Source organism: Contarinia nasturtii, unplaced genomic scaffold, assembly GCF_009176525.2.
Source record: "Contarinia nasturtii isolate CC-2019 unplaced genomic scaffold, AAFC_CNas_1.1 Cnas_scaffold_493, whole genome shotgun sequence".
Classification (NCBI taxonomy): Eukaryota; Metazoa; Arthropoda; class Insecta; order Diptera; family Cecidomyiidae; genus Contarinia; species Contarinia nasturtii.
Window position 1 is genome coordinate 2,084,225 of NW_022197846.1, and position 14,386 is coordinate 2,098,610.

Below are 14,386 nucleotides of genomic sequence, written 5' to 3' on the forward strand. Positions count from 1 at the left end.
ATTACAAATTATAATTTATTTCATTTATAGCCGAATCAGAAATTTAGGTGCTGGCGATATAAATATTTAAACGAGTGAAACATGATTTTCTTTTTAATTTTCTTCAAACAGGCCAATTGCTATGCAACATGAAAAATTCTATTGAAACAATGGATGATTCAAATTGGATTTTTTTTTTTTGGGTTTTAAATTTCAAACGGATTTTTATGAACACGAAATGATAACAAGTCATGGTTTCAGCCATTTGGACTTTTTTTTCATTTTTACAAACACCACAACAAATTTGCTAAGTTTTATTCCCAAACGATGAGCTCTCAACATATACATTTTCAGATCTCTCTATTTTGGACAAAATGTGTATTCATACCAATATTACTACTATTTGATTCTTTTTCGTCTTTGGCAAACAGGCGCTGCCGAAAATAACCAATAAAAGAGAAAACATTTTTCATTTTTTCAACCAAATGTGTTACATCGAACTTAAACAAAAATGATAATCCATTTATTATTGGATATGATAATTTCATTTTTCACTATTTTGTGTGACAAACAATAAACCCACATACACACACCGTCTCCAGTCATCAATTTTTCAAATAAAGAACAAGAAATAACAGACCAAAAAATGATACATACATTTGAGTATTATGTTAGAATAGCTGATTTCATTTATAACTACCCCCCAACTCCAATTCAATGATAATGCAAACGGCATTAGAAATAGTTTGGCTTTGATCGTTCCTTTTTTCGCGCATAGCTTGAATTCTTTTTCGTATCGAAGAGCAATCTACCATCAATCAGCAATGCTGTAATGTAGTATAAAATTCAGCTTTTTTTGTTTTGCTTGATTCTTCAACAATATTTCCATTTTTAAAATCTCTTTTTTTTTGCTCAAAATTTTTTTGAATACATGTTCGGTGTTAAAAATTAAATATGTATTCATACATATTTCTACTGATTTTTTTTTTATTTTGAAAAAATTCTATATGAACTCTTTGGTTCAAATTCTTTGGGGAATTTTTTTTGACACACATGTTAACATTGCACACATTATAAAAATTATCTGCTCGTTTATTTATGTATTTCAAACGAAAAAAAATCTTTTTCAATTAAATTCAAATTTATTTATGTGTGAAATACAAAAAAAAAAAAATTACACTCATTATTGAAATTAAGCGACAAAAAAAAATGTGTAACTGGGGGTCTTTTCAAAATTAATTTTAACCACCACCCCATCACCGTCATACTGCAATCCCCCTACATAAATGGATATCTAAAAAAAACTATACTGTATAATTAAGTTTCAATTTCGAATTGATTTGGAGTTTAATACAAACATGATACACGACATGAACGAATTATGTTCGCAGAAAGCATTGAAAACGACAACAGCAAATACAGAATTATTATACAAATTAGCCAAAGCTGGAAAATCATTTAAAATAATAAGAACGCGATACCGAATGAAATAAATATATTACATCCCTATAAAAAAAACCATATTTTATAACTAGTGATTACACACGCCCGGCTAAATGTGAGCACGGAAATTTGTAAAAAAGTGAAGAAAAAAAAACGAACAAAAAAAAATAATTGAAAAAAATGCAAAAGAAAATATTGACAAAAAAAATGAGAATGCTGCAAAAATGATGATATACTAAAAAAATGAATTGAGTTTGTTAATTAATTAATATGATGAGTAAATTTAACATTTAAAATAAATAGTTGTAAGAATCAAAAGGAGCTCGTTTTTTTTCTTTCATTTTAGTCTAATTGCATTTAAACGATTCTATGTAAACTCGACTACAGACGATGTGCCATCCATGGATATGGTTGCCAGACATCAGGTGAAAGCGCATTTTTGCATTGCACACGGTTCAAACGCTACGATTTTCAAATGGTTTGTGATAAAGATTTTCGTGGCAGCACATGATTAAATGATAAAATATCAGTTTTCGTTGTTCAGTACACACACACACACACACATGCCGCATCAGAATAGCGTACAATGGTGCAAATAGATGGGCGGAGGATTGAGCGCACGCACAAGAAAATCACTGCTCTACTGTATGTAGTCGTAGTGTGCAATGTTATAAAATGCTGCATGATTAATGATAATATTTTATATTTAACAAATGATATCCGAACGCTGGCATTAAATCTATTGCACATACACGACCGAAAACGGGACACTCTGAATCATTTATACTCGAAATAGGTGTGTGTATGTGAGTGTGCTGTATGACTTTCTTTGTCACGAATCACACGGATTGCGCTATAGAAATTTTCGTATATTTCTAATTACCATAAAATTAATCACGGCAAAACATACATCCAAGCATTACAGCTCGCGTTTAATAGAAGCGGCCGCACACCCTCTCTCTCTTACATATTTTAACACATTCACTCTTTGCATGATCACAAGCATAGCCATGTTAAGTCTGGCGTGTGGAGCATGTTCCGTCACTTTTTATGGGGTTTGCATTAAAACCTCTTTCATTACATTTATGTTCCGATGTTCATGCATTCTTTACTTATTGTGAACCACCGATTTATCAGTAAGCTTGTTGGGTCTACGTACATTTGTCTGACGTGTATTTGTATAGGTGAGTATAGTATATGGCCGATGGCACGAGCGACGCTTGTCAGAAACGCACCCAGGGAGATATCGGGCGGGGGTGGTGGTGCATGGTTGTTGGTGTCGAGTATATGTTTGCGCAAATGTATATTTATACCATCTTGGATTCACGCTTGAATCGTGTGTTCCATTCCAACAGTTGAGCTGAAAGCGCACGTTTTTTATATAATTTTTCTCATTTGGCGCTCTCGCGACTCAAATATTGGGTCATTCATAAATTTTATTACCTGCAACATTTCGGAAATTAATTAGTAAGCCTTATCTGGTTGCTGTTTTGCTGGCTACAAATTTCCAACTATTTTTCATTGCAGACATGTAATGCTTCTCACACCCCTCAGCACTCTTGCACTTTACTCTATCTCTCTCTCCTCTCGATTATCATCATACGCAATGCTGCTGAAAGCGAATCTTTAAAATGTCATATCGTGTTCGTTTGGTATTGGCGGCTGCATAAGCTCCATCACCAGCAACGGTAACAACAAGGACACATGGACGAGTCACAGTCGAATGGGAAACGGTAGAGATGCAAAGTATCGGAACCGATTCGCTAGATAAATGCAATTCATATGTCATTTTGTTAAAGCCATAAATGAACCTTCCCATAATGTCTAAAATATTTTAATGAACGGAAATTCATTAAAATCACGTCGTGCGCGAATTCCGAACGTGCTGTTGATCAATGAGTTTAAAGTTTGAACAAAAAAAAAATTGTGTACGTTTTAGCCACACACACACCATCGTGTAAATCATAATGTAATACATTGCCAACGCGCTTGTTATTAATTTCAGATCAAACAAATATTTGCTTTATTTGTTACCACAAAACTAGATTCAATTACACTTTCAGCATTCGCCATTCATCATACTCTCGTTGATTCATTCGTCCGTCACCGTCTTCGTCGTTTCCTATTCAAACATTAAATTGCACAACATTCAGCTACATTTGTATATATATGACAAAAGATATACAGCGCCAGAAAAAGTTGGAGAAAAGAATCGCGTGGCCACAAGCTAGAATAAAACTTTCGATGAATTCTTTTCTTCGAGTCAAAACTTTTTCGGACATCACCTTTATAGCTACTGTTATTGATGTGCAATTTGTCTTTATCACTTTTATTTGAAATGCACTTCATTTTCCGTTTTCAGTTTTCCATTTCTTTGTTCGTTCCGTTGTCTTGCTCCGTTCACAGTACGAGCACTTGCTCTTTGAGAGGGAAAGTGGTTACATATACAATTCAATCGGTACGCCTTTCAGTTGAAACGCATCCCTGAGCTGTGCAACAATTGTTCGACGAAAAATTGAATTTTCGATGTCGATGAAAAATAAAATGAAATAAAGTGCAGCACTGACAATCTTTCAATAAATTCATAAAACCTCTTCGGATTTCCTAACTGCATTTTTACATTTCCCACTGGAGACAATTAGTTTGATGTTTGCTGCACTTCCTGATCATCCTATAAGTCCATAAAATTTCGATGAGTTTCTTTTCTTGCTCACTCGTTTATTTGTATTCTATATAGACATTTTTTTCTCTTCAATCATCCTTTTTTTCTCGGTTCGTTCTCAGTTTTGTTGTTGTTCTTCTGTTCGCTAACTCTCTCTGCTGCTGCTGCTTTTTTCGTTTTATGTGCACAATATTTCGTTGGTATTTCTCGTTTTTGTAGTTATCCGTCGATCCGACTGCATATTTTATTCATTTTTAACAATTTATGTGCTGTGTACTGTGTGCGCTTCGCTCGACGAGCATCAAGCATATTCTTTCATCGTTTTTTTTTTCTTCTTCTTCAACTACTCGAATTGCCGTTTGCCTTGTTATTGTTGCTCTCAGTTGTCATCAGACTTTTTTTTGCGGCGTACAAAGTGAGCAGACGAGGGTAAGTATATTTATTTCTGTGTTAAAAAGAGAGAAAGAGAGGATGCAGATATATAACGAGAGGTGGAATGAATTCGGTTTATTTTTCGAAAGTCCACAAATGATTGTATCAACAGGAGGATTATGAGAAATAGAGAGAGTTTAGCATAGACCTATGTGAAGGAGTTATTTCATTTAGTTCATAACTGGTGTGACGCATAGGAAATCTTCAAAATCAGTAGTAATCGCTATTTATTAATAGAAATTGACCATTACCATTTAGTTGGGAAGCAAAAAAATGTCAACGCGACAAGAAGATGAACATTTTCAGACGGGAGTTTACCGACCGAAGCCCGACCCGAAATTATTTTTTTTTACCGAAACCCGCGATTCCCCGAACTCGGGCACTCGGTATTTATTGAAATTTCGGGTCTAACGTCCCCGTATTTTTAAGAAGATTTAACTGATACAAAAAATGAAAAAAAGGTTGCAACATTATTTTTTCTGTTTTTTGCGAGATTTTCTAAATAATTCCCAAAAAATACTCGATTTCGGGCTACTCGGGCTATCTACTTGATACTAGGGTTGATATCATAACCACGAATTTTACAATGGTTGCCATACATTCGTCATAATCTACGAATGTTACAACTCTCGTAAAAATGCTCGATTTTGAATGGACATTGTCTATATTGAGGACAATTGGACAATGGACAATTTTGTGTGAATCAATTGACGACCAACAAACCATGCCTATTCCACATGGGTGCTGTTGAGATTTCACCAAATTCACCAATTCGAATAAAAAAATTATGTCCGGGAACTCGAAAAGTTGTGAAAAGTGTCGAAATCGTGTTGTTCGATGGTAGACTTGATTTTGTGACCTAGTACCATAACGTGTGGTTGAATTAAATTCAATTCGTCACTCGGTATAGTTGCACATAAGATGCTTTTGTTACTTACAATCAGTCATTTTTGAACATGTATCGAATGTTTGTGAATTTGGAGCTGTGTCAGGAAATGCGAGAACGTATACATTGTACATCACGACACGAAATTGGCTGCAATAAATCATTTTTTGCTGGTTTCGGTATGAAAATTGAAAATATGCATTTTAGATATGAATTCAATTTTGCTATTCTAACAACCAATTCCACCGACGGCACCAACAATGTACTATATTTCATATATATGTGTGTGTGTATGAATATATTTCTCTCCTTCATCGACATGTAACTAAAAATATCACGCACTAGAAGACGAAAACAAATTGAAAACTCGGTTGGTTTTTTTTGCATTTTATTCAGATTCGTTTGAAAGTTTGGCTTTTTGTTCGTCTTTTACTTTATTCAACCACGAATTTGTTGACGACAACGACAACGGCGACGCTGTCAATTCATTTTTCTTCAATTTCAGAGTTCGTAAGAGCAACTTTGTCCCTTTGCTAGCTACAATTTTCATATGCATCTTGTGCTGTACGGTCAAAAGTATGTAAATGTCGTTGGCGCATTCATCCGTTCAGAAGAATTCATAATGAAAAGGCAATTGCACACAATGATAAAAATGTAATCGTGGTATGGCAGATGTCTTGGCAGGCGCTCGCTACCATTTAACTAGCTAGTTATGACATTGCTTATTCAACTGGGAATACTTCCAACTTTGAGAGTCTCTCCGCAAAGGATTTCCATTCGGATTATGAATGTTAAAAATGGCCAAAGCAATCCAAATGCCTGACCATATGCAGATCTGTCTGAAAAGTTTACATTTATTTGTTGGCGTTTACTGTTTGTAATTGGCCACCGATGACCTTCTGTCGTTTCTTTTCTTTCTCTCTCTCTCCCTCACACAGTTCTTTCTCATAATGGTATGTTGGGATGGACATTCGGCAGTTGGAATCATACACGATGAATTGTTGAACCATCGTGTGATGGGAATGTGAGTTGTAAACATTAATTCAATCAAATCACCTATAATGGCCATCATCTATACAATCATATAAGAGTTCAAACTGATCCAAACCGATCCCCGATGAATGTAAGGGGATAGGCCCAACGATATGATTTAGGAAAAAATAATTTCATCATGAATCGTGGCCGATTTCGTAATAATCGAAGCAATCAGCATCGAAATGACAGGTTAAAGGGTTATCGACTGTTGAGACACATGTTGAAGAACGACCCGAATATATGCTGTTGAGTGAGTGTTTCTTCTAGTCCTCGAAGATTTAATTAGTTTTGTGTTTTAATTGTGTAACGGAAATGAGTCCATTTTGAAAGCAAGTACGTAATTGTGTTTAAATTAGTCAAATTGTTCCACACGATCTCTTCCCCCCTCTTTCTATACTTTTCGCTGCTTTGGTTTGTTTCAAATACAGTTCGGTTGAAAAGTTTCAGTCATATATAAAGAATGAAGTGGGATTTCTGTGTGCATACATGCAGTTGACCAGCCAAACGACAAGCAAAAAATAATTATTTTGACCACAAAAGCCAAATCGTACACATATTATACCTGTGAGCGCGCGCGTAAATCATTTCCACTCGTCTTTTTTCACACAAGTTTTGTTCATATTTTATTTAAATATTTCGAAACTCGAAACAATTCCGAATCAGAATAAGTCATTTTCACCTGTTTATTTCACCTTTTCGATTCGATAAAATGTGCAACGACCATTGTTATACTATCCACAAAACTTTATTTTATTTTATAACGTGCACTTTTACGTTCAATTATCTTTTTTTGTGTGTCTTAAATCGATTCCAAATCAAGTCCATGCAACGAGCACAGAGTTTGGTTTTCACGTGTACGTAGCTCCATATTTTTTTTTAAAATGGTACTTATAGTGTTGCCCGATGTAAACCATTGTCATATTCGTAAAGTTTGATGTTTTGGTATGTATTCGTGCCCTGAACCTTTTGTCGTACGAACGCTATTTGTATTGTTTACAGTGACTGGTAAACTGCGACTCAACAAAAAAATGAATTTTACACGTGAAGATTTTCGTAAAATGATTTACTACGATTTTCGAAGTAAATTATCTCAACAACAGTGTTTCGATCGACTTCATTTGGCCTTTGGCAATGAAGCACCAACCCTTCAGACAATTTATAACTGGTACCGAGAATTCCGTTGCGGTCGTAGTTCGCTCAAAGACGAGTTTCATACAGGTCGTCCAAAATCGGCTGTTGTGCCACAAAACATCGATGCTGTCAGAAAACTGATTATGGAAGATCGTCATGTGACCTACCGTGAGATTGAGGCATCTTTGGGCATTTCATCCCACAGCATACATACAATTTTGCATGAACATTTAGCCGTAAAAAAGATTTGCTCTCGTTGGATCCCACATAAATTGACCGATGAACAAAAAATGGCTCGTGTGAGTTGGTGTAAAGAAATGCTCAAGAAATTCAATCGTGGTGCTTCAAAAGACGTTAATAAAATCGTCACTGGTGACGAATCGTGGATATATGCCTATGAGCCCGAAACGAAACAGCAGTCGACTGTATGGGTCTTCCAAAATGAAGATAACCCAACGAAAGTTGTTCGAGCAAGAAGCACTTCGAAGCGAATGGTCGCCTGTTTTTTCGGGAGAAGTGGTCATGTGGCAACCGTTCCACTAGAGGATCGTAAGACCGTCAATTCTGATTGGTATACCACCATTTGTTTGCCCGAAGTGTTTGGTGAAATAAGAAAAAACAACCACCGTCCCAAAATAATTCTTCATCACGATAATGCGAGCTCTCACACATCTTTTCAAACTACTCGATTTTTGACCGGTCAAAACATCGAACTGATGGGTCATCCACCGTACAGTCCTGACCTGGCACCCAATGACTTTTTTTTGTTCCCAAGCGTGAAGAAAAAACTACGTGGTCAACGATTTTCGACACCAGAAGAAGCAGTTGAAGCGTTCAAAACACACGTTTTGGAGATATCAGTTTCGGAGTGGCACGAATGCTATGACAAATGGTTTCATCGAATGCAAAAGTGTATCGATCATCTCGGGGAATATTTTGAAAAACAATAAAACCATTTTCGACAAAAAACAACTGTGTTATATATGTTTTTAAAAAAAATTATGGAGCAACCCTCGTACAACTTCTTCTTCTCTCCCTCTCTCTCTCTCTTCCTCATATTATTATTACTTTTTCGACCGCAAACAAAGAAGATGCGGAATACACAGAGCTTTGGTTTGTGTTTTGATGTTTGTGATGGTTGGTGGATGCATGTAAAAGATGAACATCACTGATATATAACCGTGCTGTCATCAATTGAATGTCATTTTCACAGCGATCGATCGTTTACTGCTTGAATTATTTGAATCGTTTTGCTGCAGCAGGAAGTCATCCCGGTGTTTGATGCCATAAAATACGTTCACGTGTGCATGTGGACAAACTAAACACGGGACGCATGTAATTTTAAAATTTATGAGCTTCAAAGTCTTATGGTGTGCGATGCGAGCATGTACCCATTGAATAGAAGCTCTGGTTTTTTTATGTTCCACTTAAGGTTATTTTATCAATAAAAGCGGTTGCGGTGCTTTATGGCCAATGTCGTTATCAAATCTAATTTTAAACTTATTTTCTTTCGAGTTTTGACACAATAATATTTGTGAAACGGTGCAAATTTTACAGTGTAAATACCAAGTGCAGCATGGGATGCATATATGAACATGGTAGCAACGGCCATAGATGTGCGAATGATGCTCAATTGAAAAATGTACTAGATTGAAAAAAAGAGCGAGACAAAGCTTGAGTGAGGAACTCACAGACGAAAGAGTTCGCAGATATATGAGGAGACGGGGGACCTTAAAAATGTCGCATACAGTGGCAACGCATTCAATCTTCGATTTAAGGAAACACGACGAAATAAACTGTGTGACAATTATGCACCATGGATGTGTTCTCATCGTGTTATACGCAAAATTTCACATAAGATAGGCCAATTTAAACATCCCAAAGAAATTTTTTTCGACGACCAGAGGCCCATTGGTTGGCCGTCGGATCGATTCTTTCACAAATGGCCAGATATTCTGGGATTTTATTTACTCATTAATTTTTTAATGTACAAATGTACTTGTTCTCCACCTCGGTAGAGGTTTTTTGTTTGATATGAGAGACTCAATGTGAAACTTTCCAAAGAAACAATGCATGAAACAACGAGAAATTTTTTTGTTCAAGTAATATTATGTCTATAATTTCAGATAAGTTAGGTAAGTGAAAAAATGCTTTTTTGGCATATGATTTGAAACCTACCATCACTTACAATGGCAAATAATGTAAAAAACTGCATGATGGCGCCATCTCTATGTGCTCATGAAAATTAGAACAAAAAGTTTGTGTAGAATGTTAATTGTTTGAAGTTTGAATACGGAATCATTTGTTGTGACGTCTGTCATTTTACGCTCGATAAAGATATACCGTGTAAATTGAACAAAAACCGATTTATTATTTGTATTTAGTGAATTTGTGATGGAAAATAAATTGAAATTACTTTGCACAGTTTGTGTCATCGAAATTAACTGCGAGAACGTTGCATATCACATGGTTTTTCTTCACACAAAATCAGTTGACATTTTTGACTTTTTCGCACCAAAAAAAAAAAATGTTTTAATTGCCTTTGGTGCTCGTTTGGATCGCGAGTTCAATGCCAAGCACATAGAGATGTCGCTCGGAACGTGAAGCTCAAAAAAAATATACAGGTGATATAGAAAGCAAGTGATGGTAGTTTGAAACAATGAAAATTTTTATTTTTACTCTCAGTTTATAATTTGTTCCTCCGATATAAGAGAAAATAAAATCAATTATGAAAAAATGGAGGCCGTTTTTAGAAAAACTCGGGATATTGTGTGCGTTAAATTGCATTATTGATCATCATAACCCTGTTGATGAACAACAACCGGTTCATGTGGACCATCTGCGCCCTTTAACTTGCAAATTGTTGTGTGAATATCGATGCAAACTCTCTGAATAAACTCTTTTGCAATATTCGACATTTCTCTGTAAAAGAAATCAAATTAAATGATTATATCATAATAACATGATTATGTCATACGGATTATTATCGCAGCGTTGCCTTAACTCATCTCCAATTTGTTCAAGTGCGCCAATATCACTGAAATTCAAAATAAAGATTAAATATTTGTTAAAAGTCGATTGGAAAAATCACCAACGAACTTAAAAACTAAGCGCATGAGAAAGTGGTCCGGATAAACTGCATCGAAATTATCTATTACACCATTTACTCGTTCAATAATGGGATTTAAGAAAGAAAAAAAACCTCTGAAATGGAATTTGATTTGAAATTAAGTCATTTTAACAAGTGGCAATGTTTTTCTTCAAAGATGAATTTACTCGTCTTGAGGATTCACTGGGGGTCCATTAAATCTTTTGAACACTTTTGAATAGTCTGGAATTTTCATGCCACAGCATCTGAAAGTGTTGAGATCGACAAACTAAATAGGTACAACCACTGGGTTGCTGCAAAACACGTATCACTGGCGCCCTCACTGTATTGCATAGTGAAGTAACTCAATAGTACGTGTGTGAAATGTGAAGATTTTTTCTCGCACGAACTAGATGGCGCTAATAACTAAGTGTCTTTGCAGCAATGGTGTGGGTACAACGATTAAAAATCAATATGTCCGGGTTCACCTTTCCATCCATGTAGTGCCATTGTATTCGCTTGCAGCTTTACCAATATTTTCAATGCCAATGTCTGTTGTCATCTCTCTAATCTTTCCACTTAAGGATGATACTGGGAAAAAAGGCTGTGAAACCGATATGACGTTCCCACAAGGGGAAAATCGGTACTGAAATACTAAATATACTCAGAAGTATTGAAAAGTACCGAAAAGTACCGAAACGTATCAAAACATACCAAAACGTACTAAATAGGTATTCGTTTCAAAAAAATAGTTAATAATTTTTTCATGTTTTCGACTGTCTTTTTGGTGTTACATGGCAAGCTTGTATGAAACTTTCGGTATAATGCACAAAAAAGTGAATTTTTTTTTTCGATATTTTTGTGCACTATACCAAGTTCCCGAGAGTTTCATATAAGCCTGCCATGTAGTAGCAGAAAGACAGTCGAGAATATTGAAAAAAAAATTCGTCTTTTCGACTGTCTTTCTGCTACTACATGGCAGGCTTATATAAAACTCTCGGAGACTTGGTATAGTGCACAAAAATATCGAAAAACATTTTTTCACTTTTTTTGTGCATTATACCGAGTCTCCGAGAGTTTCATACAAGCTTGCCATATAAAACCAAAAAGACAGTCGAAAACACGAAAAAATTATTCACTTTTTTTTTAAACGAATACCTATTTGGTACGTTTTGGTACGTTTTGATACGTTTCGGTACTTTTCGGTACTTTTCAATACTTCTGAGTATATTTAGTATTTCAGTACCGGTTTTCCCCTTGCGTTCCCATCTAAAAATTGTTAAACGTTTTAAAACACAAAAATGTCCTTGAATCGAAACCAGCGGGAACCTCATCTTACTTTTATGTTTATCATTACGGGAGCTGCCAGGCGAAGCACAGATCTCCTATTAAACAGATCATTTTTGTGCATAATAAAATATGTTTATCTATAAATTAATTCAAATTAAGAGTGCGATTTTCTGAACGCTAAAGATGTATTTAAATTATTGCTGGACGGACAGACAAAATTGACTTTTTGTCGAACACGTACGTCTATTTCTGATTCTAATTTGAAAGCTCTTGAAAATGCTTTAAGATTTGGTGGCTAAATTATAATTGTAATCCATGAACTTTATGGAATTTTAAATAATTCCCCAAATTAATAGACCCCACTACAAATATCGGACAATATTCTAAGCTTACTCACCAAAGTAATGAAACACAAAACAATGAATAATTTCATCTTTAAATTCAAAACACTTTTTCGTTTGTTTAACATTTTAATATTATCAAATTTTGGCTGGTGTACTACAATTTATATTAAAAAACCAGCATTGGAAAGGATCGAGTACTATCTGTCAAAATATTTCCCCCTATGCCAAGCGAAATTAATTCGATATACGGCGCTGATGTAAATGTCACTCTGTCATTTCACAATAATACTTTTTTGGCTTGACAATATATAAGCTCTTCATTTAAAATGCATACACATTCATAATTATTGAATCGTTGAAAAAAATATGTCATAAAATATTTTTCTAACATTTTTCATTAAAAAATTTATTAAAATTTTTTTTTATAAAAAAATTAATTTGTTTATAAATTACAATAATTTCAACAAAAAATGTTTCATCGATTAAATAAGAATCCAATGTAAATAGTAATGACAATGCGACACCTACCGTAAAAATGCAAAAAGAAACTTAGTTGGTCTCCATTGTAGCATTTTGGTCCGCCATGACAGCATCTTCGTTTTACTTGACCAATCACAGAGAAGCAAAACGAAGATGCTGTTATGGCGGACCAAAATGTTACAATTCCAAATAAGTTTCCTTTTCTATTTTAACGGTGGGTGTCGCATTGGTATTACTTTTTACATTAGATTCTTGTTCAATCTATGAAAAAAAAATTGAAATTATTGTTATTTTTAAACAAATAAATTTGAAATATAGAGAATTTTTATGATAAACGTAAGAAGAATATTTTATGATATGTTTCTTTTTTTTACTCGACCGTTCAAAAATTATGCATGTTGAATGAAGAGCTTATGTATTGTCAAGCCAAAAAATGTATTATTGTGGAATGACATAGAGTGACATTCACATCAGCGCCGTATATCGGATTAATTTCGCTTAGCAAAGGGGGATACGTCGTACTCGGTCCTTTAAAGTATTTGTTGAATATGAAATATTTTAAATTTTGGGTTCATCTAATAGAGTATTAAATTGCACGTGTGAAGCAATATATTGACTTAGCTTCTAAAACAAGTACAAAACTCATACGAATAAGGAGTTTACCATAGCTGTCCACGAATGTTCGTTCGTTCGTTCGTTTGTAGAATATTTTTTTGGTCTTTTTGTTCGTTTGTTCGTTCGTAGAAAATGAATTGTTCGGATTGTTCGTTCATATGTTCGTACGAACAACGAACAATGACCACGTTCGTTCGTTCGTAATTTTTGGAAAGAGGAATTGTCAAAACTCCCCAACATTTATGTGTTTGTGAACATAATATGTTTTTATACGAATGAATAAAGGTTGACATATAACCAACTTCATGCTAGTGCTAAGAATTATAATTTGTGAATTGATAGAAATTTTGAAAATTAAATAATAAATGAATGTTTATTAAAATATGGTTACTACGAAAAATGTTTAAAAATTTATTTTATTCTAAACAGATTGAAAAATTCCAAAATAATTAGTTCATTTTTCAAAATATCATAGAATTTTCAAACATTATTTTCATTCCGAATCTACTAGTAGCATGAAGTTGGTTATGAATGGTTTGCTCGAACAGCTGTTTTTTGACATTTTGTTTTGTTTGTGTGTGAGTAAAAGAGTGTAAGAAACTGCGTTAGGGACTTTATAAAGGCATTTGACATTACCTCTTTATTTTCTCAATGTATACAAATATTGCGATAATAAATGTAAATTGGGAAAACTTTAAATCGATTTTTCCCACTTTTCCGATGTTGACTCCAGTAGGGAGCCACAACACCTGACCACTCATATTATCTAAAAACAGTAAATCTAATCTAATTTTCAATCTAATTTTACGCAATAGATAACCATTTACGCAATGAGAAAAAAACCAATGGATTATTTTCATGATATAAATACGAGATGTTCGCTTTTTAAAATGTAATACTGTTTGAAAATTCGGATTAAAAGTTAAAATGTTCATAATCAAGTTTATTTTGTTTGGATTAGTTGCCAAATCGATTTGTGAATATCACGCGGATATCGATTT

The 14,386-nt window shown here is 34.4% G+C and overlaps 1 protein-coding gene across 2 annotated transcripts; it reads right to left on the reverse strand.

Annotated features, from left to right (window-relative positions):
- Window positions 1-10,217: 10,217 nt before the first annotated feature.
- Window positions 10,218-11,281, reverse strand: LOC116339234. 2 transcript variants are annotated; one of them, XM_031764991.1, is made up of 5 exons: window positions 11,145-11,281; window positions 10,845-10,922; window positions 10,668-10,772; window positions 10,546-10,605; window positions 10,218-10,490 (listed from the first exon to the last, which is right to left on the reverse strand). In XM_031764991.1, the coding sequence occupies exons 1-5, from the start codon at window positions 11,216-11,218 to the stop codon at window positions 10,355-10,357; spliced, it is 453 nt and encodes a 150-aa protein (XP_031620851.1). In that variant the 5' UTR covers window positions 11,219-11,281; the 3' UTR covers window positions 10,218-10,354. The 2 variants fall into 2 exon arrangements, with proteins under 2 accessions (XP_031620851.1, XP_031620853.1); XM_031764993.1 differs by having other exon boundaries at window positions 10,845-10,960; window positions 11,117-11,281.
- Between the last annotated feature and the right edge of the window lie 3,105 nt (window positions 11,282-14,386).